Source organism: Cnephaeus nilssonii, assembly GCF_951640355.1.
Source record: "Cnephaeus nilssonii genome assembly, chromosome: 4".
NCBI classification, from domain to species: Eukaryota; Metazoa; Chordata; class Mammalia; order Chiroptera; family Vespertilionidae; genus Cnephaeus; species Cnephaeus nilssonii.
Window position 1 is genome coordinate 89,162,711 of NC_137075.1, and position 27,713 is coordinate 89,190,423.

Here is a 27,713-nt window from a genome sequence, read left to right on the forward strand (position 1 = left end):
GAATCTATGGCAGTTAAAGCCACAGCTTTGGAAAACACGTCTGGGTCCATCCGTCACCCGTTCCGCTGCATCATCCCTCTGGCTCTGGGCCCCTTCCCACGCTTTAAGATAAGCCCAAACAGTTGCAAGCAGCTTGCGCAGAAATATCTTTCAGACCCGGAAGCATTTTTCACCTTTAACCCTTCCTCCCCTCTTCCTGCTCTCCTTTCATTCAGCTTGAGAGTGAAACCTAGACTTGTAAGAGGTGGAATGCTTCCTACTTCTTACCCCAGCAAATCCCCACGAAGTCCTAACTAGAAGTGTTAGCATAGCAAGCTCCCACACTTGCAGTGTGTGCTGGTGAGGCATGGCAGCTGGGAAGAGGAGAGGCCGTCCGATGGAATCCACAAATGTCTCAGATGCCACACCATGAAATAGGTGCAGTTTTGTTACTTACAGGCTCATACAAATCAGGTTAATACCAAAAAGCACCTTTCAATATAGGTAACAGAACTTGGGACTAACTAGGACCAACACCTTTACCCAAAGGCAATGTTGTCATTTACACATTCAATCCCGCTAAAATACCTTTAAGTTAGGGTCTCTGGGTGGGCTCCAGGAGATGGACTCACAGCGGCTCTGGGGCTGCTCTCTTGCAAATGAAAGCTGGGTACGGGCTGGGGCGAGCATCTCGAGTCGAACAGGCTCGTGCTGGACACGCTTGGCTGCTTAGAGCTGATGCAGAGGTAAATATCGTGGCTCGGGAGGGTCAGAACCCAACCTGCCGGAGGTTCCGCATGGCCTGCCACCCTGCTGCTGTCAGGCTCCCAGCAGGTGCCTGCCAACTTTCAGCACATGATTTGGGGTGGGCCTTTGGATGGAGGTAGCACTTCTCAGAGCCCTGAACGTGAGAGGCTGAAGCTCTGCCACCCTATCTGCCAGGACCTGACATCTTGACCAATGTGTCGAGGGCAGGGATGATGATAGGCAGTGGTAGTCAGACCAAAGAGTGGCCCAGGTGCAGGCTGCCTGGCAATCCTTAGTGTTTGCCAAGAGGGTGAGAGGACGTGCTGCTGGGGCCTGGCAGGTGGTAGAGATGGGCCACCTCGGGTCAGCGGAGGGACAGCTCTCTGAGGCCAGCCCACTTGGGAACGTACCCTCCTCTCGAACCTGCAGCCAGAAAGGACTTAGTTGTAGGAAAGACAGCACCTCCAAGAATTTAAGTGTAGGCTCCCTTCCTCCCCACAGCGGGGTGAGGCCTCGGGCCTGAGGGGCACAGAAACTGATTAGGGTCGGGGCAGAGGCAGAGTTCCCTTCAAAACACCAAGTTTACCTTCTCCCAACCCAGGCGAGATGGGCACCCCAAGCTCTCATCAGGCTGACCTGGCCTGGAGCAGTTTTGTTCTGCACATTTGCTCAGGAGGGGAAAGAGACAGGAGGTGCACCAGGGTGAGCCTACAAGTGCAGGGCTATAGGTCAGCTCTCTGCCCCTGGGTCCCTCCTACACCTGGAGGAGAGAAGCCCCACACTGCATTATGTAACCGATCAAAAAACAATCCTTTAGTAGCTACACCGGGGCAAGAACTGGAGAGAAAAACAAAACTGGGTTTAAAAATAAAAGCACACCAGTTGCAGCCTGGTGGGTGGTTTCCCTCCCCCACCCCCACCCCCACCCCACCCCTCGCCAGCAGGTCTGCCCTGAAAGATAGCCTCTCTCCTACTCCTGGAAAGGATGTATGCTGAGGAGCATGGGGTGGCAAGAAATAAAGCAAAGGAGACTCGCGATTTACCTCTTTGGGATTTCTATTTCCTCGGGTGTAAAGGTAATACATGAACACCTGAACTGCCCATCACAGTGCTGTGATCTATGCATAGAGTCCTGGTTGATAAAGTGCTGTAGGAACCCTCTAGGCCAGAAAAGGGGTCTCTGGGGATACACCTCAAAGCTTAGGGGGTATGAAATAATCCCAGCCCATGGGCCAATCGTCCAGCTTGGCTGGGGAGAACTACCTACCCGCACCTCCCACCAATACTCTGGAATCCTTAGCAGCTCTTGCTTGTCAACGCCCAAACAATACAATTTCAGAGCTGAAAATTCCTCACAAGTGGAAAAGATTATTGCTTTAATTTCCATTTCACCAAGATGTGTGAACGAAACGCAAGAGTTAACTTACCCACAGTCACCAGGCCAAGATGACAAGTGGGGTTCCTACTCCCAGGCGGTGCTCTCCCCACTGACTCCCAACCCAGGTGGTTCAACAGATTCACCCTGGTAGCTTTAAGTAACTCAGATCCGAGGCTGACTCACAGGTGTGGGGTCTGGGAATCTGGTCAGGTAAGGCAGAAAACCACCCCCCATTTCAGAGCTTCCCATGCCCATGCGGGCTTGGTGGACTTGCGGCTTAAGGAGGCTGGAGGACAAAAGTACCAGCAGAGTGAGGCCCGGGAAGAAGAGAAACCTTTCCAGCAACAGATGGCCCACAGCTCAGCTCTGGCTACAGAACGCAAAAGAGATTATCAAAAATAGCAGCTCAGCAAGAGGCATCTGCCGCAAGCACCAGGCCTCATGCAGCTGCCATAGGAAAACATTCTCGTCCCACTTTCCACACAGACCCTCCTGAAATGCAGTCTGGACGGGGGGGCAGCAGATGGAACAAGAACAACGGTGGCTGAAAGAGCTATTCTCCTCTAGCTTGGCAAGGATGGAGAAGAGAGCTGCCCCACAAGAAAAGTCAGGGCAGAGGCTTCACCCAAGCCCTGTTCCCCCAATGCCTCCGTGATCAGAGGGAGAGTCCCTCACTTTTCTCGGGTGCAGATTTAGGACTTGAGACCCCACCACAAGGCCAGTCCCCTCCTCTCGGCCCACCTCCTTCTCCAGGCCTTCTCTCCCCCGTGCCCTGCAAGATCCTAATAAAATGACCAACAGGAGCGGGGGAAAGTAAACCTTTATTTGGAAAAGAGAATTTAAAGCCCCATTTTGTTTCCAAAACAGAAACAAATAAGAAAACAAAACAAAAATGATTAGCAGGCTACCTGCCCTCTGCCATCTTCAGTCATTTTTAATCTGCGTTTCCTGGCAGAGAACAGGGAAGGGCAATCGTCTTAGAAAACAACAGGGCACTGTCGTCTCCGGAGGTGCCCAGAGAGAGACAAACAGAGTGTACGGTGGGGATGGACAGACAGGCCTGGGGCTCAGACAGGCACACGCCCAGTACCCAGGAAACACTGTTTAAGAATACACACGTATTTAAATTTCCAAGAACCTAGATGTGGAAAGTTTATAACCATGAACACAGCAGAAGAATTCAAGCTGGGTCTTTGGCTTTCAGAAGAAGGAGAGATCATTAAATTCACCTCTGGCTAACTGCCTGTCTCCGGCTTCTCAGCCATCCCTTCAGCCCTGTGCTGGAGGGCAAGTGGGCAACAGCAAGTCAAATCCACCAGGGCCAGCAGCTGCTCTGCGTTCAGGGAACCCCCGGGGCCACCCCCAGCAACAGAAGATTAAGGCAGGCAGGTGACGCGTGTGGGCACGGAAGCCCCCTGAATGGGCCAGGTACCCTGCTCGAGGAGAGGGAAAGCAGAGGCAATGAGCAGCAAGGCATTGCTGGCCTGAACAACTCCTCAAGCACTTGTGCCCAAGGCCACCTTTTCACTGAGAAGGTTTGGCCTGAGCTAAATAGTAGGCTTTTCTAGGGAGAAAACGGAAGGGAATGAGGGAGGCAGCAAACAGTAAAAGTGGTGGAGGGAAGAGAACAGGTCCCTGAGGTCCTGAGTCCCAGCTGAGGCAGCTGCAGAGCCCGCCTGCTCTTTCCCTACTGGACACTCCCACCTTCGCCCTAGTACAGCAGCAGTCGCCAACCGGTGGCCGGTGAGGTCCAAAAGGTTGGAAACCGCTGGTTTAAGTAAACCTTTGGAGCAACGGTCACCAACCAGTGGTCCGCAGACCACTAGTGGTCTGTGAGGTCCGAAAGGTTGGCGACCGCTGGGCTACAGAGTCCAGTGAGCCCATTGTTTCTTGAAGGTTCTTTCTCCTCACCCTCAAGGAGTTTTAAATCTCAAATCACTATCCCAGCCCACTGACCCCACACAAACTTTCACCCTCCTCAGGGACAAGCCTAGTGAAAGCATGCCAGGCCTGTGGGGAGCTCGGGGGCGGAGGCTCAGAGGCCTCTGGGGCAGGTACTACATCCCCAATTGTGCTGCTCCAGGCTGGGGACCCATTCGTTCCCAGAGCTCAGAGATGAGCATGCCCTGGCTGGCATGATGAACGCCTAATGAATAAGAGGATAAAGGGAGAAGGGCCCATGCCCCTGCTGCTGCCTGGCAGCACACAGGCACCAGGTCGTGCTCTCAACCTGCCCCTAGGCTGACAGCCTCCGTGTGGACAGCAGGCTGATCGAGGCAGGTACGGCCGCACAGAGCAGTCCCACCTTGGGAGGATGCACACACACTATACACATGTCACACGTGTGTGCCTGGCAAGAGGGCTGGGCACAGAGGTTGTGAGGATGGGGAGGAGGTCGGATCAGAAAGTACCACCAAGAAACGGCCTGAAAGCAAATAACAAATGAGATCAATAGCTCCCACAACCCTGGTAATTAAAAATCAAGAGGAGCGCTGGATACATGGGAGGAAGGGGAACCCCCCTTCCGCCTCTCCCAGGGCCACCAAGGATGTGGCACAAGAGGATTAGGAAGAGGTTGGGGCAGGGAAGGGACCACAGGCAGAGAGCCTGGACAGGCCCACAGAAAATCTAACCATGGGAAAAGGGAACGGGGAGGGCGGGGGGGGGCCTGTAAGTTTCTTGGACCTAAGTTTCCAGAAGCATGGGATATTTCAGTCTCTGACCCAGTGGGCTCTTCTAGAAGAGCGGCTCTCTTCCCCTGGGAGCCCATCATGGGGCGGTCACTTCCATCCCGAAGCTGGCCAGCAGGCAGAGGTGGTCTGAAGAGCAGAAGGGGTTGGGTAAGCCATTGGCAGCCCAGAGAATCTCTTCAGAGAGGAGGGAGAGGCGGCCCAGGAGCTTGAGAGTTCCGTCTTGATATAGCCTGTGATCTGGGGCACAAAGCGGAAGCCAGAGGGCAGAGGGTGAGAGAGTCAGTCACACTGCATGGGGAGGGCGGGGCCTAGGGAAGCTATGCCTTGGCTGCCCACCCTCCTTCACCTCCTGCTGCCTCTAGGAGAGGCCTCGTTTTTCTCAGATACTCCATGATATAGCAATGAATGAAGCAGGGTGGGTTCCGGGGGACTGTGGCAAAATGGAGAGTGTATGCACAGTCCTAACATTACAAGATCTGATTTTTCTAAGGGAAACTGGAAATCCAGATTTTTCTATTTAAAAATCTGATTTTTAAACATAGGCAATCAATTTAAACATTTTAAAAGACATACTTTAAACAAACAGACATGGGGCTTATAGACTGCTACCCTGTGACCACCAGTGTGGGGTGAGGAGATAGGAAACAGGGTCTGTAACCTAACCAAGTGCCTCACTAACCAGACGCCACTGAACAAACCCAGTAATCTCGTGGTGCTCTATTTTCCCCCTCCAAAACAGGGATGGAGAGTGCTTGTTCTGCCCACCTCTCTCTAATGCTACAAGGATCGAAAGAGAAGTCAGACAAGTGGCCTAAGAGAAGGATGATGAGGATGAGCAGTGCTGGGTAGGTATGAAACCTGCTCTTCTGCTGGTCAAATCCCAGCAGCCCAAGCCATGCCATCAAATGCCTGACCTACCATCAGCTGTCCCAGGGACTCATGTGGATGGCTCCTAGGAACCCAGGACCCACCAGGCTTACCAGTCCTGTTCCCGTTCTCGCAGGACTCAGCTGAGAAGAAGATGTAATCCACCGTCGTTCCAATACCCAAGGGCATTGTGGTGACCTCTGGGCGGCAATGCTGGGGCAGGAAGTGCGTATATACTGAGGTCAGGTGGAGGCAATGCTGGATGTTGCCTACGGTCCTACAGGGATGGAGAAGATAGTTTCAGTCAGCAAACATTATTGAGCTTTTCTCAAGGTTACTTTCTCTGTGGGTTTTATGAAGTATTTTTAATGAATGATCCCAAGTAACAGTCTCAACAAAAATTCCTCCCCATGCTAATAGGCTGACAGTCTTAGGTAAAATTAGCCTAGAAACAGCACATGCAACTCATTCCCCCTGACGTTCCTCACCCCCACTCTTCCCTTACCCTGTCCATGGTCAGCAAGCTCTTCTGTGAGGCCTCACTCCATTGAGGAAAAGTGTGTGGGCTTTTCCTCTGCAGGCACCTGGGTGGGTCACCTCTGGCCTCTGTTCACTTGTATGACCCTCCATAAGCTTAGCAGGTATTGGGGGAAGGGAGAGCTCAACAAAAAATGCTCCCCCAAATTAGCCTTAGGAAGGCCAACAGGAATCTCTCTCATATACTGGAATGCAAGCTGAAGGGAACTAGGAGGAGGATTACCTGGGGGAGACGGGCTCAGGCTCAGGCTCAGACGTGTCTTCCTCTAGAACGGACTCGGCCCAGCCAGCAGGTCGTTCTGTAGAAGACCGGAAAGATGTTTTGTCATTCGCAGACAGTGAAGCAGGGTCAGAACCTTGCACCCTGAAATCCTTCTCAGATCCATGACTGGATTGCTCCCAAAGGGAAAAAGGGAAAATAGTGAAGGGTGGAAAAAAACAATGGATCAAAGTCAGGAACCACAGGAAGACAGAGGCCTCTAACGTAGACATTTATCTGCCTGACTCAGCACCTTCTCTTAAAATTTAAATTTATTTTTAAAAGGTGATGTAGTCAGCTCAGGCTGGCATTCCTCAGTGGTTAGAGCGCTGGCCCACACACCAAAGGGTCTTGGGTTCGATTCCCAGTCAAGGGCACGTACCTCACTGCAGATTCCATTCCCAGCCCATTGGAGCAGGAGGGGGAAGCAACCAGGCAATGTCTCTCTCTCACATCGATGTCTCTCTCTCTATTCCCCCTTACCCCTTCCACTCTCTCTTAAAAAATCAATGGAAAAAATATCCTCCGGTGAGGATTAACAACAAAAAATAAATTTAAGAAGGTAATATAGTCACATAGTAAAAAAACCAAAATGTTGAGAAAAAAATCAGTGAGAAATCTTCCTCCCATTCCAGGTCCCTTGCCACACAATTCTCCTCTCCAGAGGCAACCAATGGTTCCAAATTTCTGGTATATTCCTCCAGAGATTTTCTATCACACACCATCTATTGTGTGTGTGTGTACATATATATGTGCATATACACATGTACACATATACATACTTTTACATATATATATATATATATATATATATATATATATACACACACACACACACACACACACACACACACACACAGAGAGAGACACACAAAGAAAAAGGCACATTATCAATATCAGGAAAGAAAGAGGGGAAATTATTACAGACCCTCCTGACATTAATGGGTGTTATGGACTGAATGTTTGTGTCTCTCCAAAATACATTGAAATCCTAAGCCCCCAATGGGATGGCATTAGCAGCTGGGGCCTTTGGGAGTAATTAGGTCATGTACATGCCCCAACTGGGCCTGGGGACTGAACGTGCAACCCAGAAGACCTCATGAATGGAATTAATGCCCTATGAAGGGATCCCAGAGAGCAAATATCATACTTAATAGTGAAAACAATAACTAAGTTACAGGTCTTACAGTTCTCTATTTTAAACTTATACAGAGTTAAGATAATCAAGACAGTGTGGTACTGGCCTAAAGATAGACATATAGGTGAATGGAATATAATTTAGAGTCCAAAATCCCATATGTCCATGGGCAATTGATTTTTTCCTAAGGAGAGGGGTGAATGGAAAGTGACTACTAATAGATATGGGGTTCCTTTTGGGGGTAATGATTTTGGTGTTGGTTATACAACTCTGATTATACTATAAGTCACTGGCTTGTATACTTTAAGTGGGTGGATTTTATGGTATGTGCATTTAATCTCAATAAAGGTCTTTTAAAAAAGGATAAGGAAATGTTACAATTTCATGCCAATAAATTTGATAATTTAGATGAAATGAAATATTCCTTTATATATCTTACATTTCCATGTTAATTTGTTTTATTTTTTTTGCTATTATAAAGAGTTTTTTTCATTATACCTCTCTTGTTGTTGTTAATCCTCACCTGAAAATATTTTTTTCCCATTGATTTTTAGAGAGAGTAAAAGGAGAAAGGAGAGGAGGGGGGGGAGAGAGAGAGAGAGAGAGAGAGAGAGAGAGAGAAAGAGAGAAACATTGATGTGAGAGACACACATTGCCTGGTTGCCTCCTATATGTGACCCAACTGGGCCCAGGGATCGAACCTGCAACCCAGGTGCATGCCCTTGACCAGGAATCAAACCTCGACCCTTTGGTGCATAAGCCAGTACTCTAACCACTAAGCAACACCAGCTGGGGCTTCATTTTGTCTCTTAACAAATATGTCATTATTTTTATATATGACTACTATGGCTTTCTGTATATTAATATTGTACCCAGCCTGCAGGATTGGGCCAAAAACCATCTCTCTGACATCTCCCGAGGGGTCCTAGATTGCGAGAGGGTGCGAGCCAGACTGAGGGACCCCACCAGTGCGCAATCAGTGCCGGGGAGGGACGTGGGAGGTTGGCCAGCTGGGGAGGGACTGCGGGAGGGCTCCAGGGTGTGTCCGGCCTGTCTAGCTCAGTCCCGATCTGCCAGACCCCAGCAGCAAGCTAACCTACAGGTTGGAGCATCTTCCCCCTGGTGGTCAGTGCATGTCACAGCGACTGGTCAATCAGTTGACCGTCTGCCCCCTGGTGGTCAGTGCACACCATAGCGAGCAGTTGAGCGGCCTTAGCATGTCATTAGCATATTATGCTTTGGTTGAACGGATGAACACTGGACACAGCATATTAGACTTTTATTATATAGGATTAATTCTTGTGCATCTGGACACTTTTGCCTACTCCTTAAATAGGTCAGCAAATGGGCTTATATAATTGACAGCTGTTTTTCACCCAAGCCATCAACTCTTAGAGTTTACTTGTTCTATTTTTCTGTTTTCTAAATTATTTTCATTTTTATCTTCTATCCTTCTTCTGCTTTCTTTCAGTTTGTTCTTTTTTCTAACTTCTTAAGTTGTATGCCTAATGTAATTACTTCCATCTTTTTTTATTAATATAATTCTGTGATTCTAAATATTCTATATTGTCCTTTCGGCCGGAACCGCCATCTTCCAGTAATTTGCCAAAATGACTAACCCAAAGGGGAAGAGGAGAGGCACGCCCTATATGTTCTCCAGGCCTTTCAGAAACATGGAGCTGTTCCTCTGGCCTCATACATGTGAATCCACAAGAAAGGTGATACTGCAGACATCAAAGGATGTTACCATGGCAAAACTGGAGGAGTCTACAGTTAGCCAGCCTGCGGTGGGCATTGTTGTGAACAAACAAGGGCAAGATTCTTGCCCAGAGGATTAATGTACATATTGAGCATATAAAGCACTCGAAGAGCTGAGACAGCTTCCTGAAACGTGTGGAGGAAAATGATCAGAAAAAGAAGGAAGCCAAAGTGAAAGGTTCCTGGGTTCAGCTGAAGCGCCAGCCTGCTGCACCCAGAGAAGCACTTTGTCAGAACCAGTGGAAAGGAGCCTGAGTTGCTGGAACCCATCCCCTATGAATTCATGGCATGATAAGTGGGGGGGGAAATAAAAAAGACTTCTGTGCTGATAAAAAATAAAAAATAAATATAAAATAAAATAAATATTCTATATTGTTCTATGATTTTTTTCATTTTCCAGCTATAATCGCAAAAATGTATGGTATTTTCATTATTATTTTTAGATATTCTGTAGTTTCAGTTTAAATTTTACCTTTGACTTAAAAGTTTTTACATGTTTAAGAGGTAGTATTTTGTTTTTAATTTCTATTTTTATTGCATGTGTGATCAGAGAAAGTTGACAATACTACTTACTGTTCAAAATTTATTAAGGTTTTTTAGGTGGTCTAATACAGCGGTCACCAACTTTTCAGACCTCATGGACCACTAGTGGTCCGCAGACCACCGGTTGGTGACCGCTGGTCTAATATATGGTTAACTCTTAAGAATCTCCTATGGATACTCAAAAAGATGTCTTTTCTCTGCTTCCAGTGTTCAGAGTTTGATATGTACCAATCAGATTTACCTTATAACATGTTACTTAAGTCTTCTATATTCTTAGTTATCTTTTATCTACTTGATCTGTTACAGAGTAAGAAAGATGAATTAAAACCTTTTCCATTAGTTATTTTCTGACTATTATTCCTTGTTAAATCCTGAAACACGTTGTGATTGTGGATGTAATGTTATTTGGAGCATAAATATTCACAACACTATTTTGAGTCACATCCTTTACCATTATGATATGCCAGAAAAATCACTGACCAGCAGGAGATTGAAAATGGTTTCCCTCAACCCCAGACTCTGTCCATGCAGTGCTGTGTAGACAGCACTGTGCACAGGCAGCACTAGCACATGGGCCACAGCCGCCTCCACCTGCGCTGCAACATCTTCTGGGCCCATTCAGCACCAAGTAAGTAAGTGGAAGCCACGCAAGTAAGTTCTTCTGCAAGTACAAGGGAAGGAGATAATAAATTGTGCCATGCATGGGCTAGAGGAGAAGCTAGATTCAGAACTTTCCTGGTTAGAAACTGATCAGACAGCTTTTGCTCTATGGCCATCTCGTCAGTTTGTAAATAGTGGTTTACGAATATCACCTATTAATAATTGTTTTTTCATATAATGCACTTACTTGGGCACATGGTTTGTGGTTAAGTGTTAAAAGACCTGAAGGGTTCAATGTAAGTTCAAAGCTCCAGCGTTTGTGTAAACATGCAAGCACTCATTAGAAAGAAAACATAGTAACCCCTTTCAGTGTCTTTATGAACCACACAGGAAAGATAAATAATAATTCAAAATATAAATAAAAGGGGGACTTAAAATTTAGATTCCCTTCTTATTAATTATTCCCTCACAAAGGGAATCACAAGGTTTTTTTTGTTTTGTTTTAAATATGTTTTTATTTATCTTAGAGAGAGAGGGAGAGAGAGAGAAACATTGATGTGAGAAATATGAATCAGCTACCTCCTGCATGCACCCTGACCAGAGATGGAGCCCGCAACCCAGGCATGTGCCCTGACCGGAAATCGAACCCTTCAAGGCACGGGTTGATGTTCAACCAACCGAGCCACTTCGGCCAAGGCCACAATGTTTATTACACAACTTGGGTGATGTAGAACGCTCCAGTGCAACGCAATGTCGACTTGTGGGTAAGTTAGAGCATCACTACCTAGCACTGCAGTTCCTTTTGCAACTCAGATGCTTCTCATTAAAGTCAGTGTCAGAGTCAAGTTGACAAGTTTTGATGTGCACAGTGGATTGGATGACTCTGGGATGGGACTGGAAATATTGTTCAGTAGGACATTTAAACCAGCTGTCGCCAACCTTTCAGACCTCGCGGACCACCAGTGGTCCGGGGACCACAGCTTGGCGACCGCTGATTTAAACATATCCTCTAAAAAAAAGATCACATACTATGATCTCATTGTACTGCACTTCAGTCTTTCTATTCATGGTCTAAAAATGGTGGTAGCTTTTCAGATTTGGAGTCTTTAAAAGAGATTCATCAGAAAACTAACTAACTAAATAAATAATAAATAAAAGAGATTCATCAGAAGCCTGTTCAGCCCTAGGTGGGGACATGTTCACAGTATGTGGTGAATGGGTGTGTTTACCCAAATTTGATCTCAACGTGTTTTTTTAATCCTCACCTGAGGATATTTTTCCATTGAGAGAGAGAGTGAAAGGGAGGGAGGAGGGGGAGGATAAAAACATCAATGTGAGAGAGATACATCAATTAGTTGTCTCCTGCACATGCCCAACCAGGGGTGGGGAGGGAATCATAACCCAGGTACCTGCCCTTGACTGGGAATCAAACCCACAACCCCTCAGTGTGCAGACCCATGTTCTAACCACTGAATACACCAGCCAGGGCTAATCTCAATTTTGAAAATACTGCTATTATTTTGCATTGTTAGTGAACTGGGTATTTTCCCCCTTATATAATGATTCTACTTGCAAAGTGATTGTCAATATGTATTTTCAAAGATTCTTGGTTTTAATTCAAGTAACACTTCCAAGCTCATTCTATGAAGCCAGCATCACCCTAATACCAAAACCAGATAAAGACAACACAATGAAAGAGAATTACAGGCCAATATCCCTCATGAACATAGATGCCAAAATCCTCAACAAAATTCTAACAAATCGGATCCAGCAGTACATCAGAAAGATCATACACCATGACCAAGTAGGATTTATTCCAGGGATGCAAGGATGTTACAATATCTGCAAATCAATAAATGTGATACATCACATAAACAAATTGAGAGATAAAAATCAGTCATATCAATTGATGCAGAAAAAGCAACTGACAAAATCCAACACCCTTTCTTGATAAAAACTCTCAGCAAGATGGGAATAGAAGGATCATACCTCAACATAATAAAAGCCATATATGAAAAATCCACAGCCAACATCATACTCAATGGGCAAAAACTAAAACCATTTCCCCTAAGAACAGGAACAAGACAGGGATGCCCACTCTCACCACTCCTGTTTGACATAGTACTGGAAGTATTAGCCATTGTGATTAGACAAGAAGAAGAAATAAAAGGCATCCAAATGGGAAAAGAAGAAGTAAAACTGTCCTTATTCGCAAATGAAATGATACTGTACATAGAAAACCCTAAAGACTCCATAAAAAAATTATTAGACTTAATAAATGAATTCGGCAATGTAGCAGGATACAAAATTAACGCCAAGAAATCTATTGCATTTCTATACACCAATAGTGAACTTACAGAAAGAGAGACTAAAAAACAATACTATTTACCATCGCACCAAAAAAATTAAGATACCTAAGAATAAACTTAACTAAGGAGGTAAAAGACCTATACGCAGAAAACTACAGGACACTGAAAAAAGAGATAGAGGAAGACAAACAGATGGAAGAACATACCGTGCTCATGGATTGGTAGAATCAACATCATCAAAATGTTCATACTACCCAAAGCCATCTATAGATTCAATGCACTCCCCATTAAAATACCAATGGCATATTTCACAGACCTAGAACGAACTTTCCAAAAATTCATCTGGAATAAAAAAGGACCCCAAATAGCTGCAGCAATCCTGAGAAAGAAGAACTAAGTAGGTGGGATCTCAATATCAGATATCAAGCTATATTACAAAGCCACTGTTCTCAAAACAGCCTGGTACTGGCACAAGAACAGACATATAGATCAATGGAATATAATAGAGAACCCAGAAATTGACCCAAACCACTATGCTCAATTAATATTCGACAAAGGAGGCATGAACATACAATGGAATCAAGTCAGTCTCTTCAATAAATGGTGTTGGGAAAATTGGACAGATACATGCAAAAAAGTGAAACTAGACAACCAACTTACACCATACACAAAAATAAACTCAAAATGGATAAAGGATTTAAACATAAGATGGGAAACAAAAAAATACTAGAGGCAGCAAAATCTCAGACATATGCCGAAGCAATTTCTTCACCGATACCGCTCCTAGGGCAATGGAAACTAAAGAGAAAATAAACAAATGGAACTACATCAAAATAAAAAGCTTTTGCACAGCAAAAGAAACCATCAACAAAACAACAAAAAAGCCCACTGAATGGGAGAACATATTTGCCAATGTTATCACTGATAAGGGTTTAATCTCCAACATTTACAGGGAACTCATACAACTTAAAAAAAGGAAGATAAACAACCCAATCAAAAAATGGGCAACGGACCTAAATAGATACTTCTCCAAAGAAGACAGAAGGACAGCCAAGAGACATATGAAAACATGCTCAAAGTCACTAATTATCCGAGAGATGCAAATCAAAACGACAATGTGGTACCATTTCACACCTGTCAGAATGGCTATCATCAACGAATCAACAAACGACAAGTGCTGGTGAGGATGCGGAGAAAAAGGAACCCTTGTGCACTGCTGGTGGGAATGCAGACTGGTGCAGCCACTGTGGAGAACAATATGGAGTTTCCTCAAAAAACTAAAAATGGAACTCCCATTTGACCCAGTGATCTCACTTCTAGGAATATATCCCAAGAAACTAGAAACACCAATCAGAAAGCATATATGCACCCCTATGTTCATAGCGGCACAATTCACCATAGCTAAGATTTGGAAACAGCCTAAGTACCCATCAGCAGATGAGTGGATTAAAAAACTATGGTACATCTACACAATGGAATACTACACTGCTGTAAAAAAGAATTCCTACCATTTGCAACAGCATGGATGGAACTGGAGACCATTATGCTAAGCAAAATAAGCCAGTCAGAGAAAGATAAATATCACTTGATCTCACTCATTTATAGAATATAATGAACAACATATACTGATGAACAAAAACAGATCCAGAGACAGAGAAGCATCGATCAGACCGTCAAACCTCAGAGGGAAGGTAGGGGAGGAAGGGGGTAAGGGGGAGAGATCAACCAAAGGACTTGCATACATGCATATAAGCCTAACCAATGGACACAGACAACAGGGGGGTGAGGGCATGAGTCGGGGGGGGGGGGCAATGGGGGGATAAGGACACATATGTAATACCTTAATCAATAAATAAATTAAAAAATAAAAAATATTTTTAAAAAAGATTCCTGGTTTTAATTTTGTTAAAAATGAAATGTTTATTTTATGCTTCAAGTATAGCACGAATTTTTTTTTAAAAAAAAATAGCCTATTTTTAACATAAAATTGCCTATGTGGGATCCTATTACTGTTTAACCTTGGGATTTTATAATCTTAAAACACTTAGCCCCTGCTTCCCTGCCTGAGCCCAACTGATATAAGCCCTATCCCAGTTCCAACACATTCCATCATCATTATTATTTATGTTGCTACAGTTGTAATAATACATTTACCTTCGCAATTTAAAAAACTGAGCCTTTGAAATGTTTGCTGCTCTGTGCAAAATGCCAATTTAAATTAAATTCCAACAAGAAAAAAATAAATTCATTGCTTACCACCAGTCCTTTTACTACAGTTCTTTTCCAGTCACTGCTTGGTTGTCGTAAGTTAGTCTTCTGGCATCTCTCCAAGAAAGGCTTTTGGTGGAGTATAAAATTCATGAGCCATACCTTCTTTCCTTGAAGCCTTGCTCCCATCTTCTAGAGTTGAATGTTAATGTTGAGAAGTCAGATGCCAACCTCATTATTTTTACTCTTAGAAGTAGCCCGATCTTTTTGGTTCAACTGTCCAAAGGATTCTTTTATCTTTGACTTCTGGTAACTTCACTAGGAAGTTAGTGTTGCTTCTCCTATATCATTTTTTTACTAAGATATGGCATATCCTCTCAATCTGAAGATTCAGATCTTTTCATCTTTGGAAAATCTTCCCTGAATCACACCTTTAAATATTCCTTTTGTGCCATTATGTTGGTTTTCTTCTTTGTTAACTCCAATTATATGTTGCCTTGCCTTATCTTTCACTACTGCCATTTTCTCTCTAGTCCTTTTTATCCTTTTACTTCCTTTTATTTTGCTTCCCCCAACTCCTCTTTGCCTATCTTGTCTTGTTTTCAGCAATATCTATTCTTTCTTATGCTGCATCCAATTTTGTCTTCATTTTATGTGATTTTTTAAATCTCTTATTCCATTTCTTTCCTCAGCTCTGCAGCTTACATTTCATCTTCTGATGTCTTGCCATGTGCCTGAACTTATGTTTAAGAGGCAATGGTTTTATTTTTGTGCTCTTATTTTAGAAAGGCAATGGCTTCATATTTTTTATTCATGGAAAAATAATTACAATTTTCATATGCTCCATGGCAAGAAGTTTTATCTTTGAAGTAAGGATTCTTTATCTGCCTTTCATTTTTCCTGTTCCTTCCACCTTTTTTTCTTTTAGTATTTTAGTGCAGATCTCATGCTGGTTTCTTTTGGGCAGCCCAGCTTTGAATTAGCTGAGGTTTTGCTACCAGTTATTTATACAAAGTTTATATAAGAGAATTAAAAATGCATCCCAAGTAACAGAATTTTCCTTATGACACAGGGTGTGTATGAGTCCTTTTAATCTTTGCTTCTCCCTAGGCAAAAGATATGTAGCCCTGAATATCCCCCTGCCATTTAGACTGCTCAATGCAAATATGCTTGATTCCTTAATCAGTCTTCCATCCACTGCCTCTTAGAACTAAAACAGGTTGAGATAATGTCCTATCACCACCTGGGCATCCTTTCCTTATTGATGAAACAAGGATTTTGGTTTGGTGCCTCAGGTACACTCCTCACCTTGAAAGAAGGCACTCTGCTGGTTCTTTTTGGAATCCATACACCTCACAGATAAATCTCGCCACACTTCCTCCAACACCCCTGCATGATCTCTAGTGCTTCTCACAGCCATTCCACTGTGTTGTGGTTTATGGTTTCAGATACCTTAGATCTTGTATTCTTAAAGATGGAGTTTACGTTTCTTTATTCCATTTTCCTTGTTGCTTCAAAGTGGTTTCAGAGTCAAGAAGAGTAGAATGTCAAGTATGCTCTGCTACGTTCAGTCTGGAAGTTCTCAGTAGGACTAACTTTTTATTACAACCAAGGCTACTGTCACCTTTTGATTCTCAGAGCCCTAGCACGTGAATCTTCTCTCCCATATATGCTGTCTACGTGCTAGTTAGTAGCAACTTTGGCCTAAAAAGGGTAAGTGGCTTCCTTAAGGTCTCAGAGCTGGTTAGAACCCAGGTCTTGATTCCTGGTCCACGTTCTCATGACACTGCACATCGATGCATGTGTCTGGCCACTAAACTCCACTGACCTTCCTTCTAAGCCTACTTATAACCAGAAGCCGACCTCTAAGAATTAGGCCGAGGAAAGACTGAGAAATCATATAATTGACAAATATCAGGGGTAAAGAGGTTTTAAAAATAAAACAACTTAGTTCCATTACCTGGCTTAGTATCTGTCACTCCTTCCATAAGAACCAGTCCTGCTGGTCGCTGACAGGCAACACTGCAGAAGCGGAAACGAAGCAGGAAGTCTCGGCTATATTTACGTCTCTCTGTAAACCAGGACAAGCCACACAGTAAAAGAAAGGAAGAGGAGCCACTTGCTGACCCTCCTTAATATCAAGAAGCTGCCAGCATAGGGACAGGGGAAATCTGGCTCAAAAGACAAGGAGGTGTTCCAACGGCTATGACTTAAAGTTGTAGAATCATTGGGTGACCATGAGGACAGTGAGAAAAACAAAGACCTTGCTAAGGGAACTGAGGGGATTCTACTTTCTCGTCATGGAGGTGCCAGCTTTCTTTCAAAATGGGCATGAAGGCACAGCCACCAGGAACATGGCGCATGCTCACCTGATCTCTTGGGATGACGGGAGGTGACATACTGACAGCCATCAGTGATGCCCAGGGCACTGGGCCATAGTGGGGCCTGCAGCTTCCTCTGGTAAAGCTGATGGGAGAAGTCTTCCTGTCCAGACACCTACAAGGAAAGAGCAGGTGGGAATGAGGAAACCAAGATGAAAAAAGGAAACAGCCCATTTTGGGGGACATGCAGACAAACATACACACACACACATTCATAGACTACATACACAATATAAGCAAAACATAAGTCTTAGGGGAAGGTTAAAAATAAGAAACTAATTAAAACTTTTTTTTAACTAAAAACACTGAAATATCCATGAGACAGGAATAAGGGATAAGAGAATGAGGTGTGTGAGTGACTGAGAATAGAACTGTATGAACATGTGATCCCCTAACTTTTACCTCAGAAAAATCTTCACAATTCTCCACAGAGAATATCAACTTTCGGCAGCTTTAATGTGCAAGGGGAAAAGGTTTATCCTGATCTTTGGATCTTCTGGATCAAGGTCTAGCATCGTAAGCCTATTATTGGGAAACCACAGGGTTGAGCCAAATGATACATGCACCAAAGCACTTTACTTACGTCACCATCCTCAGTCAAAGCCTGGGAACGGACAGAAGGCAGTAGGGGAAACATTCGGCAACATCAGCCATTTGCATATCTCCAACGTGTGTAGCAAAATTCCCTTCATTTCATTTAACAACAAATATGTGAATGCCAACTATGTGTAGGACACGAGCTAAGTGCTAGGAAGAAAGCAGTGATAGGCACAATCTCTTTGCCCTTGAAGGACGTTAATTTCAGATATGCCATCTGAAGTAAAACAGACCTGGAATTTAATGGCTGTGTGACTTTGGGCAAGTTAGTTAACTCTCTTGGGTTCAATATCCTGTACTATAAAATGGGATAATGATACCACATGTAATTACGAGTTGATAATAATAATCACTACCAAAGTATGACTGCTTCCTTTGAAGTAGGAACTGTAAAACACTTCATGTGCATTATTTTATTTAACCCATCAAACAAACAAACACCTCTGAAGTAGGTCCCATTATATCCCCAATGTCTGGATCAGGCCAATGGGGCTTTCGGAAGTTAAGTAACTTGACCAAGGTGGGAGAGCGGGGATTCAAAATGAGTGCTCTTAATCACCACACCTAACGGTGCCACACAAGGTAGGCACTTAGTAAATTCTTTGCCTGTTTCCTGAGCTCCTTGATTACAGCAACCTTCTGGCAGGATAATGCCTTTCACATGTGGCAACCAAGACATTGCTGGCACCTGAGTAACCTCATTAAAATAAAAGCCCACAATGCTCAATAATAATTCAGTCATTTTGGGTCCTTTCTCCACTGTGCCTTGCCAAAACTAAGCAAAAAGTTGGATGGATCAGTCAAAGCAAAACAGAGGAACAGGGCGATTAAGTGACATTAAAAATTAGCTAAAAAATTAGCACAAGCTGAATGCCCATGAGCACAGCTAAATAGACTATGATAAACTATGATATATCTGTGCTATCAACATTCAGCCATTAAAAAGAATAAGACAGATCCATATATACATTAAGTGAAAAAAAGCTACAAAATAAAATATATCATGTTTATAAACACACACACGATAGATTATATACCAGCTGTTAGAAGCACAGATAGTGCTGGAGGGTGAGAGCTCTGGGGCCAGACCACCCAGCTACAAATCCTGGCTCCGTCACGAATGACCTGCATAATCTAGAGTAAGCAAGTTACTAATTTCTCTGTGCCTTAAGTTTCCTTATTTGTAAAAAGGAGGCAATGATAGAAATTATAAAAATTAATGAATACATATAAAGTGCTTAAAATAGCACCTGGCACATAGTAATCACTTAATAAATGTAAATTAAGATTATATTATCACGGGAACATCAATATCACTATAAATGCATAAAAATGAACTGGAAAAATGCCACCAAACTTCAGCTATTACTTGACTCTAAGGGGAGAGACAGGGATTGTAGGTAATAAAAGGGGCTTTGGCCTGATTTTATGATATTTGAATTCTTTCAAGGATGTACTTATGTATTACTTTTAGACTCAAAATAAATTAATGATAAAGACTGAAAGGATTCCAATATGCCAAAGGCACTCAAGGGTTCCTAACTTCCAGGTTTCGGGTACAAGAAAGCAGGAGGGAGCCAGAACCGGGATAACTGAAGTCCCTGCCACAGAAGCAGCGCTGGTGCCACACCCGAGCCTCTCCCGAGGCCGTGTTCCCACCCGCAGTGGTCTGCCCATTTCACCTTCCAGGCTGGCATCCCATCGTATTGGAGCTCTCCGTCCCTGATGAAGTTGTAGAGAGGTGAATCAGGGACGGAATTCAGGTCCCCACACAGGATGATGGGGCAGTGGCTGCCATCTGACAACCTAGCCACCTTGTCCACTTCAGCCAAGAGAATGGCCATCTGGGCCAACTTGACATCACCCCGGCGTGGGTTGTACAGGATGTGGGTATTAGCCACACATAATGGGGCCACCGACACTTGCCCCAGGCCTTCTGGGACTAGTGGCTGCAGCAGCAACACTAAGCCCACGTTATCCCGATTGAGGAGCTCCAAGCCAGGCCGGAAGTACTCCACAGGGCTGGCGCAAAGCAGACGGAATCTCGTGGGCTTGTAGCAGACAGCACAGCCATCCGTCTTACACCCGGTCCTCCTCTTGTAGAAACAGGTAAAGCCTGCAGGAACACCCCACCAAGAAGATGGATCAGAGTCCTTGAACCCTGAGTCCCTCCAACCAGTGGCAGTAACCCAGGTGGGTGTGCAGAAGGCATTGCTCCTGCTGCTCAATAATGGGAGTCCTTGCCCTTGCCAATTCCCTGGCTCTGCAGAGGTTCCCTGACAGTTTCAACCAGACGACTGAGAGGCTCTAAAAAGGGAAAGAAGGAGAGAAGGGTTGAAGCAATATAAGTTGACAGGGAAAGCATGGAATCTAAAGTCAGACAAGTTGGCCCTGGCCAGTGTGACTCAGTGGATAGCGTCGGCCTGTGCACCAAAGGGTCTTGGCACATACCTGGATTGCAGGCTCAATCCCCCAGGAAATGTGTAGGAGGCAACCAACTGATGTGTCTCTCTCATTCTCACACTAATGTTTCTCTCTCTCCCCCACTCTCACTCACTCTTTCTCTCTTCCTCTCCCTCTCTCTCTCTCTCCCTCTCTCTCTCTCTCCCTCTCTCTCTCTCTCCCTCTATCTCTATCTCTATCATCTCTATCTCTATCTCTATCTCTATCTCTATCTCTATCTCCCTATCCCACCCTTCCCTCCCTTTCAGTCTCTAAAAATCAGTGGAGCCCTAGCTGGTTTGCTCAGTGGATAGAGCATCAGCCTACGGACTGAAGGGTCCCGGGTTGGATCCTGGTCAAGGACCCATGCTTGGGTTGGGGGCTCCCAGTAGAGGGAGTGCAGGAAGCAGCCAATCAATGATTCTCTCTCATCACAGATGTTTCTATCTCTCTCTCCCTCACCCTTCCTCTCTGAAATCAATAAAAAAATACATTTTTTTAAAAGAATGGAAACATGTCAAAAAATAAAAATAAATGGAAAAAATAACCTCGGGTAAGGATTAACAAAAAATAATAATAATAAAATAAAGTCACACAAGCTGGAGTTCTAGCTCCACAACCTACTAGCTTTGTAGTTTTGTGACCCTGAGCAAGTCACAGAAATTTTGAGAAACTCAGTTTCCTCATTGTAAACTGGCAATAATAATACTCGGGCTCACAGGTTTGGTTACTTTAAGAATTAAAGGGCAACATGTCACAATTAAATTAAAACTTCGAACTCTACTTTCTTTTTCACCCACATAAAGAAGGAGCTAGCTCGCAGGTGAGACTGAAGGTTTACTGAGACAAAGGAAAAACATGGTGTCTTCGGAGAGAGCAGACAGGACTGTAGGAACAAAGACTGGCACACATGCCAGGGAGCTGCATTACCCATCATTCGCAGCGAGGGCTCCAGCTGCTCCCAGTAATGATCTTCCTGGACTTCCTGAAGACACAGGATCTGGGGAATTTACAAGGAAACCAATCACTCTAGAATGCCCAGAGTGCTGAATGGGACTCCCACCCCAGGAGTAGGCAGCGGCCAGGTGGGAAGCTGCTGTGGGTCTCAGGCACTGAACCTTCCCACAAGTCTGAGAGCCAGCCCCAGCAAGAACAGGCCAGAGTGAAGCTGAGGAGACCAGACACATACACTGGATTTTCCCCTCAAGTCTCCCTCCCTGCACAAAGGTGCCAGAAAGTGCACCTAGGGAAAGTCTTCTCAGCATCTGCCAAAACTCACTGACTTCAGGCAGGCAAGCTCCAGCCCCAGGAAGGACTCCAATCATGTGGACAGCTATGGGAATGACTCATTGTCTAAGAGCATTGGGAAACAGCCCAGGGCCAAAGCAAATGCAAGATGCACTGCCCTCCCCGCTCTTCACTCACATCAGGGTCCCAGTGCTGGAATTCCTGCATGAGATTTGCAAAGCGATAGTTCCAACTGAGGATGTCCGGGTGGCAATGCAGATAGAGCTCGGAGCTCTGCTGCATCAGGTCCTGGGCCAGGATGTTATAGGACATCAGAGTGAACTGGAACTGAGGGCCATCCCCTGCCTCCAGGCCCTGCGCATCTAGCTGAGTAGAGAAATCCTCCCATTCTCGCCACAGGATTTCTGCAAAGGGGTTGGGAAGAAGAGGTCACGACAAGTACATGTTACCCACAGGCTCCACCATCTCCACCCGTCTCAGTGATACTGTGTCTCAAATATTTTACCTTCCATGTCACCCATCCCTCTCTGTGGCCATCTGAGCAGAACTCTAAGGACGTTCTCACATTAGACAGTAAGCTCCATAAAGCCAGAGACAATCTTGGGCTGTTCACTACTGTATTCCCAGTAACTAGCATAATGCCTGGCACCTAGTGCATGCTCAATAAATACAGGCTCACACTTTTGACAAATCCATTGGTCTTTGGGGAGTCACTTAGATCAGTGGTCGGCAAACTGCGGCTCGTGAGCCACATGTGGCTCTTTGGCCCCTTGAGTGTGGCTCTTCCACAAAATACCACGTGCGGGCACACACGTACAGTGTGATTGAAACTTCATGGCCCATGCGCAGAAGTCGGTTTTCGGCTCTCAAAAGATATTTCAATCGTTGTACTGTTGATATTTGGCTCTGTTGACTAATGAGTTTGCTGACCACTGACTTAGATGCATGTGCTAATGGTCACTTGAGGTTAAAGACTCTTCTCAAGTAATCCCAGCCTTGGATATTTTCTAACCTCTAAATCTGGAAAAGTTTGTAGGGCTAGAAACCACTCGTCCCCCATCTCCCTTAAAGCATGGAGCTGCATGGTGGATTTCAAACCTATCTGAGCCACAGAACTCGTTCTTCACATTTTAATGGAAGCCCAGTATGTGCCACAGATAAAACTGGAGTCATTCTGTTGAGACACAGAGCGGAGGCCCCGAGGGCTCTCCACCTCCTCCCAAGAAGCCCTTGGATCACCTCCAGAGAAACAGTCGCATGGAGAATCACAACTAGGATCTGCTCCGTTCTGCCATTACCGCCGAGCTATGTAACTTTATTCATGTCCCGCCTCCTCTCTGCACTGGCATTATTTCCTCGGAGAGACCAGGGGCTAGATGAGAGGATTTCTAAAACCCACCTAGATCTGACACTGCAAGAGTCTTAGCAAAAAGAATGCGGTGGCAGAGTTGGTAGAGCTCCCCACCGAGCATCTTCTTTAGCAATGGCTCTGCCCACACCCACGACCACCTGACAACCTGCTACCCTGGCTCTCGCAGCCAGCGGTCAGACTCACCATGATAAGGAATTTCTACTGGGGGAGGCTGCAACTGCCCCAGGCCCTCAAAGGACCAGATGGGAGCCTCTTCCTGGGGCAGAGGCTCAGGTGCTAGGCTCCAGGCGACCACTGCAGGGTCCTCTTCCCACTCCTCTGCAGCCAGTGCACCCATTGGGAGGATGGTGCAGTCTGCATACTGAGGGCCTGCCTGCATGGGGACAGCTGCCCACACAGGGCCCTCGCCCTCTGGCAGCGATTCCTCTCCTAGGGCCTCGGGGGAAGGCTCCTCTAGGTTCTCTGCTGCCTGCAGGTCACTCAGCTGCCTGCTGCACCACTTGTCCTCGGAAGCGGCATCCTGTTCTCCAGGATAATCCATCAGGAGTGCCAAGCTGCTCTGGGCTAGTCCCTTATCTACTAGGGGACCCTCGCTCACAGTCGAGAACACCTGGCTCGACCCTTCTTCTCGCCACTGCTGCAGCAGGCCCTCACACTCGTCCTGGTCCAGGCCCTGAGGGGCCATGGCAAAGTCACCCTCTACCTGGGGGGACGAGCTCTTCACCAGGAGGGCATTTTTTCGACAGGTGAAGAAAGCATCTAGGAAGAAAGCCAAAATACCATGTTATAAGATGACAGCATCACCCCTCCCACACTCTTTTCCCAACTGGAATGTGAATCCCATACAAGTAAGAATCATATTCACGGGGACCCTCCCCCCCCCCCAAGTGGGAGTCCGTTCTGGGGGACTCTTTCCCCCTCCCCACGTGGGAGTCTGTACTTGTTCTTTAATAAATTTCCACCTTTGCTATTAAAATAAAAGAAGAATCATATTCACTTTGCTCATCATGGTTCCATCACTGAGCCTACCCATCTTAGTGCCTGGAACTTCATCATCATCAGAGCCAAGTGCTTACTATGTGGCAGGCACTATTCTGAGTGCTTTGCAAGTACTGACTAACCTATATGGTAGGGATCTGATAAATACTCAGTGTGGGAATAAAGAACGGCTGACCCACATAACCTAGGGCAGAGATGGTCACATAGAAACACACCTCTTTATCTCGAGGTTAAGACTCCTATGAAACATCAACTCTCTGGTTCTAAGAGCCACTTGCATTGGAACCAGCACTTGACCATGAGTTAGAATGGTGGGTTATGGTCTAGCACTGAAGTCAATAAAATTATGTGACCTTGGACAATGCCCCTAGTGAGATGGACTTGCTCTTGACTGTGAAATGGGGACAGGGGACGTGTGAACTACATAATCTCCAAGAGCTTTTCTAGTTCTATACACCCCCTGGTCTATGAATGCATTCCAAAAGAAAAAGCCCTAAAGTAGACAAGAAAGGTGTCTCAAAGTCTATACAATTTACTTCTTTTTTATTGTTGTGAATCCTCACCAGAGGACATTTTTTCCATTGATTTTTGGAGCGAGTGGGAGGGAGGGAGGGGAAGAGGGAGTGAAGGGGAGAGAGAGAGAGAAACTTTGATGTGAGAGACACATCAATTGGTTGCCTCCCGATCACGCCCCAAACGGAACCTGAAACCCAGGTAGGTACCTTGACCGGGAACTGAATCCGAGACCCTTCGGTACATGGGCCAACGCTCTAACCACTGAGCAACACCAGGGGGGGCTACAATTTACTTCTTAACAAAGACCCTTGGTCTCTTGTCAAAGTTAATTATTCTACTCACAAATTTTCACAAACTTCATTAGTTTTCCCATTCCATAACACAACAGAGGCTGTAAATCAGGTGCCAACAAGTGACAGCAAGAGACAGCTGTCACCTTTCTGCTACAGCAGCCACAAATGACGGCCAACAGGCAAGAAAGCAAGTGGGAAAAACTCTAAAATTAGGGCACCCAAACTCCAGGCTCAGTACTTTGGTCCGAACCAACAACACTCCTTACACACCAACTCCCTTATTTGTGGCACAGGACAAGTGGCATGCATGATGCTGACCCTCAGTCACTAGGTTCATTTTATCAGCTCTATTTTTTTTTTTTTAAGGCAAGAAAAACATCAGAATGATTCAAACGTTGACATGATCTTAGGGCCTATGTCAGTGGTCAGCAAACCGCGGCTTGCGAGCCACATGTGGCTCTTTGGCCCCTGGAGTGTGGCTCTTCCACAAAATACCACGGCCTGGGCGAGTCTCTTTTGAAGAAGTGGTGTTAGAAGAAGTTTAAGTTTAAAAAATGTGGCTCTCAAAAGAAATTCCAATCGTTGTACTGTTGATATTTGGCTCTGTTGACTAATGAGTTTGCCGACCACTGGCCTATCCTATATAATAAAAGCCTAATATGCTAAGTGTCCAAACATTCAACAGTTCAACCAGTCACTATGACATGCACTGACCACCAGGGGCAGACACTCAAAATGGTAAGTTACCTTGCTGCTGGGGTCCAGCCGATCAGGACTGACATGCCCTGGAGCCCTCTCTCGGGCCCTCCACAGCCCCGATCGTGCACTGGTGGGGTCCTTCAGCCTGGCCTGCACCCTCTCACAATCCAGGACCCCTCAGGGGATGTCAGAGAGCCAGTTTTGGCCTGATCCCCGCAGGCCAGTCCAAGGGACCCCACTGGTGCATGAATCCATGCACTAGGCCTCTAGTGTGAATATAACAGTGGTTTTCAAACAGTGACGGTTTTGCTCTCGGGGGCATCTGGCCTTGTCTGGAGACACTGGTTGTCACAGCTGTGGGGGTGCCACGGGCATCTAGTGGTTAGAGAGGAAGGGCACTGCTGAACATCATACGGCGCAGAGGACAGCCCTACAACAGATTCTCCAGGCCCAGATGTCAATAGCGCTGAGACGGGAAAACTCTGCTTCAAACCCAGGGGCTGGGTTTCCGGCTTTAGTCTCTTGAAACATCCCCCATGTGTAACAGATGGCAGAGGTTCTTTGATTTACCTGTGGGCTGTTACTAGTTTCCAAGTTTAGCAGGTTTTTGTTGATGGTGGTGGTTTGTGTTTCAGCAGCAAAATCCTTTTATTTAAAAAATTTTTTAAAAATATGTAGAAACCCTATAACCAAGTTAAAACCATTGGGACTACTTTAATGGGGGTGGGAGGGGTGGACCCTCCTCTGAGATCCCTTAAAACTTCTGTCTAGAACCATGGTCGGCAAACTGCGGCTCGCGAGCCACACGCGGCTCTTTGGCCCCTTGAGTGTGGCTCTTCCACAAAATACCACGGCCTGGGCGAGTCTATTTTGAAGAAGTGGCGTTAGAAGAAGTTTAAGTTTAAAAAATTTGGCTCTCAAAAGAAATTTCAATCGTCGTACTGTTGATATTTGGCTCTGTTGACTAATGAGTTTGCCGACCACTGGTCTAGAATGACAGAACATGGTTGAAGGAATATTCTTTAGCTCCCTGACAACAATTACTTCTGTGGCGTTTCTCATTCCCCAGAAGTGCCATTCCTAAATTGCGTGCCCACTATATTCTGAGGAGTGTACGAGGCACTAGAGACACAGCAAGCAAAACAGGTGTGATCCCACCCTCCCTCCTGGAGCTCGAATTCTAAAAGCAGACAGAAACAAACATCTTACACGAAATACACATATATTACGTAATATAAATCACACACACTGCGGAAGGTTCCAGAAAGGGAAGGCACGGAATGCACAGTCGGACCCTTATTTCTAAGAACATGCTTGTTAGCCTGTCCTGCCCCCTGATTGCCAGGGAAATCTGGGAGTTCTGTCGGCTTTCCGAGTGCCTCGGGAATTTAAAGACCAGGAATGAAAATGGGCAGGCGGATCATGGAAAGTGCAAGTTACTCTCTCCTGAGTATCAACTGGGCATTGCCTCCATCCATCCCACTACATCCCTACGCGCACGGAGGCTGCTTCAGAGCTCAGGTGGAAATGCAGCTCTGGGTTCTGAGCACGTTTTTCAACCCGAGCCTCCACGGACGGCAGAGCTGAGAGGTGCCGGGGGAAACTGAGGGTGGAGTGACGCTGGGAACACAGGGGCGGCTAGGTCTCCAGCCCACTGGCCCAGGGCCGACAGGCTCCTACCCAGAGAACTCGGGCCTTCGCCTAGGCCCGGGGTTGCCAACCCCTTCCGAGCCCCCACAGCGGTGGTCGGCGGGCCCCAGAACCGCTCTGCACCCCGGGGCCTGGGAGGGGCGGCTTCTGCCCTTCCCCAGTCCGCCTCCGGGTTAACTGCGGCCCGACGCAACCAGCGTGAGCAGGGGCCGCCCGCGAGGGTCCAGGACTGGCTCTGGGGGGAGGGCCGCCCCCCACACCTGGGCACTGCCAGGGAAGGTGGTCGTGAGGCCCGACTCGCCGCAAGCCGCCTCGGCCCCGCGGGGCCGGCCCGGGCCCGGCTCCCGCCTGCAAGGACGCGGGGCCAGTACCTGAGAGGGCGCGGGAGAGGGCGCGGCAGAGGCGCGCGGCCGGCAGCAGCAGGTAGCACAGGCACGACGCTATCATGGCCGGCCGCCCCGCCGGCGTCCGCCTCCCTCCTCGCTGCAGCCGCCGGTCGC

General features: G+C 46.1%; 1 protein-coding gene across 2 annotated transcripts; it reads right to left on the reverse strand.

The window, feature by feature from the left end:
• Nucleotides 1–1,783: 1,783 nt before the first annotated feature.
• ANGEL1 (angel homolog 1) lies at nt 1,784–27,713 on the reverse strand. Of its 2 annotated transcripts, none has more exons than XM_079767978.1 (10): nt 27,585–27,713; nt 23,240–23,815; nt 21,862–22,088; nt 21,367–21,436; nt 19,677–20,110; nt 17,386–17,512; nt 16,977–17,087; nt 6,425–6,500; nt 5,778–5,941; nt 1,784–5,034 (listed from the first exon to the last, which is right to left on the reverse strand). In XM_079767978.1, the coding sequence occupies exons 1-10, from the start codon at nt 27,658–27,660 to the stop codon at nt 4,874–4,876; spliced, it is 2,022 nt and encodes a 673-aa protein (XP_079624104.1). In that variant the 5' UTR covers nt 27,661–27,713; the 3' UTR covers nt 1,784–4,873. The 2 variants fall into 2 exon arrangements, with proteins under 2 accessions (XP_079624104.1, XP_079624103.1); XM_079767977.1 differs by having other exon boundaries at nt 5,769–5,941.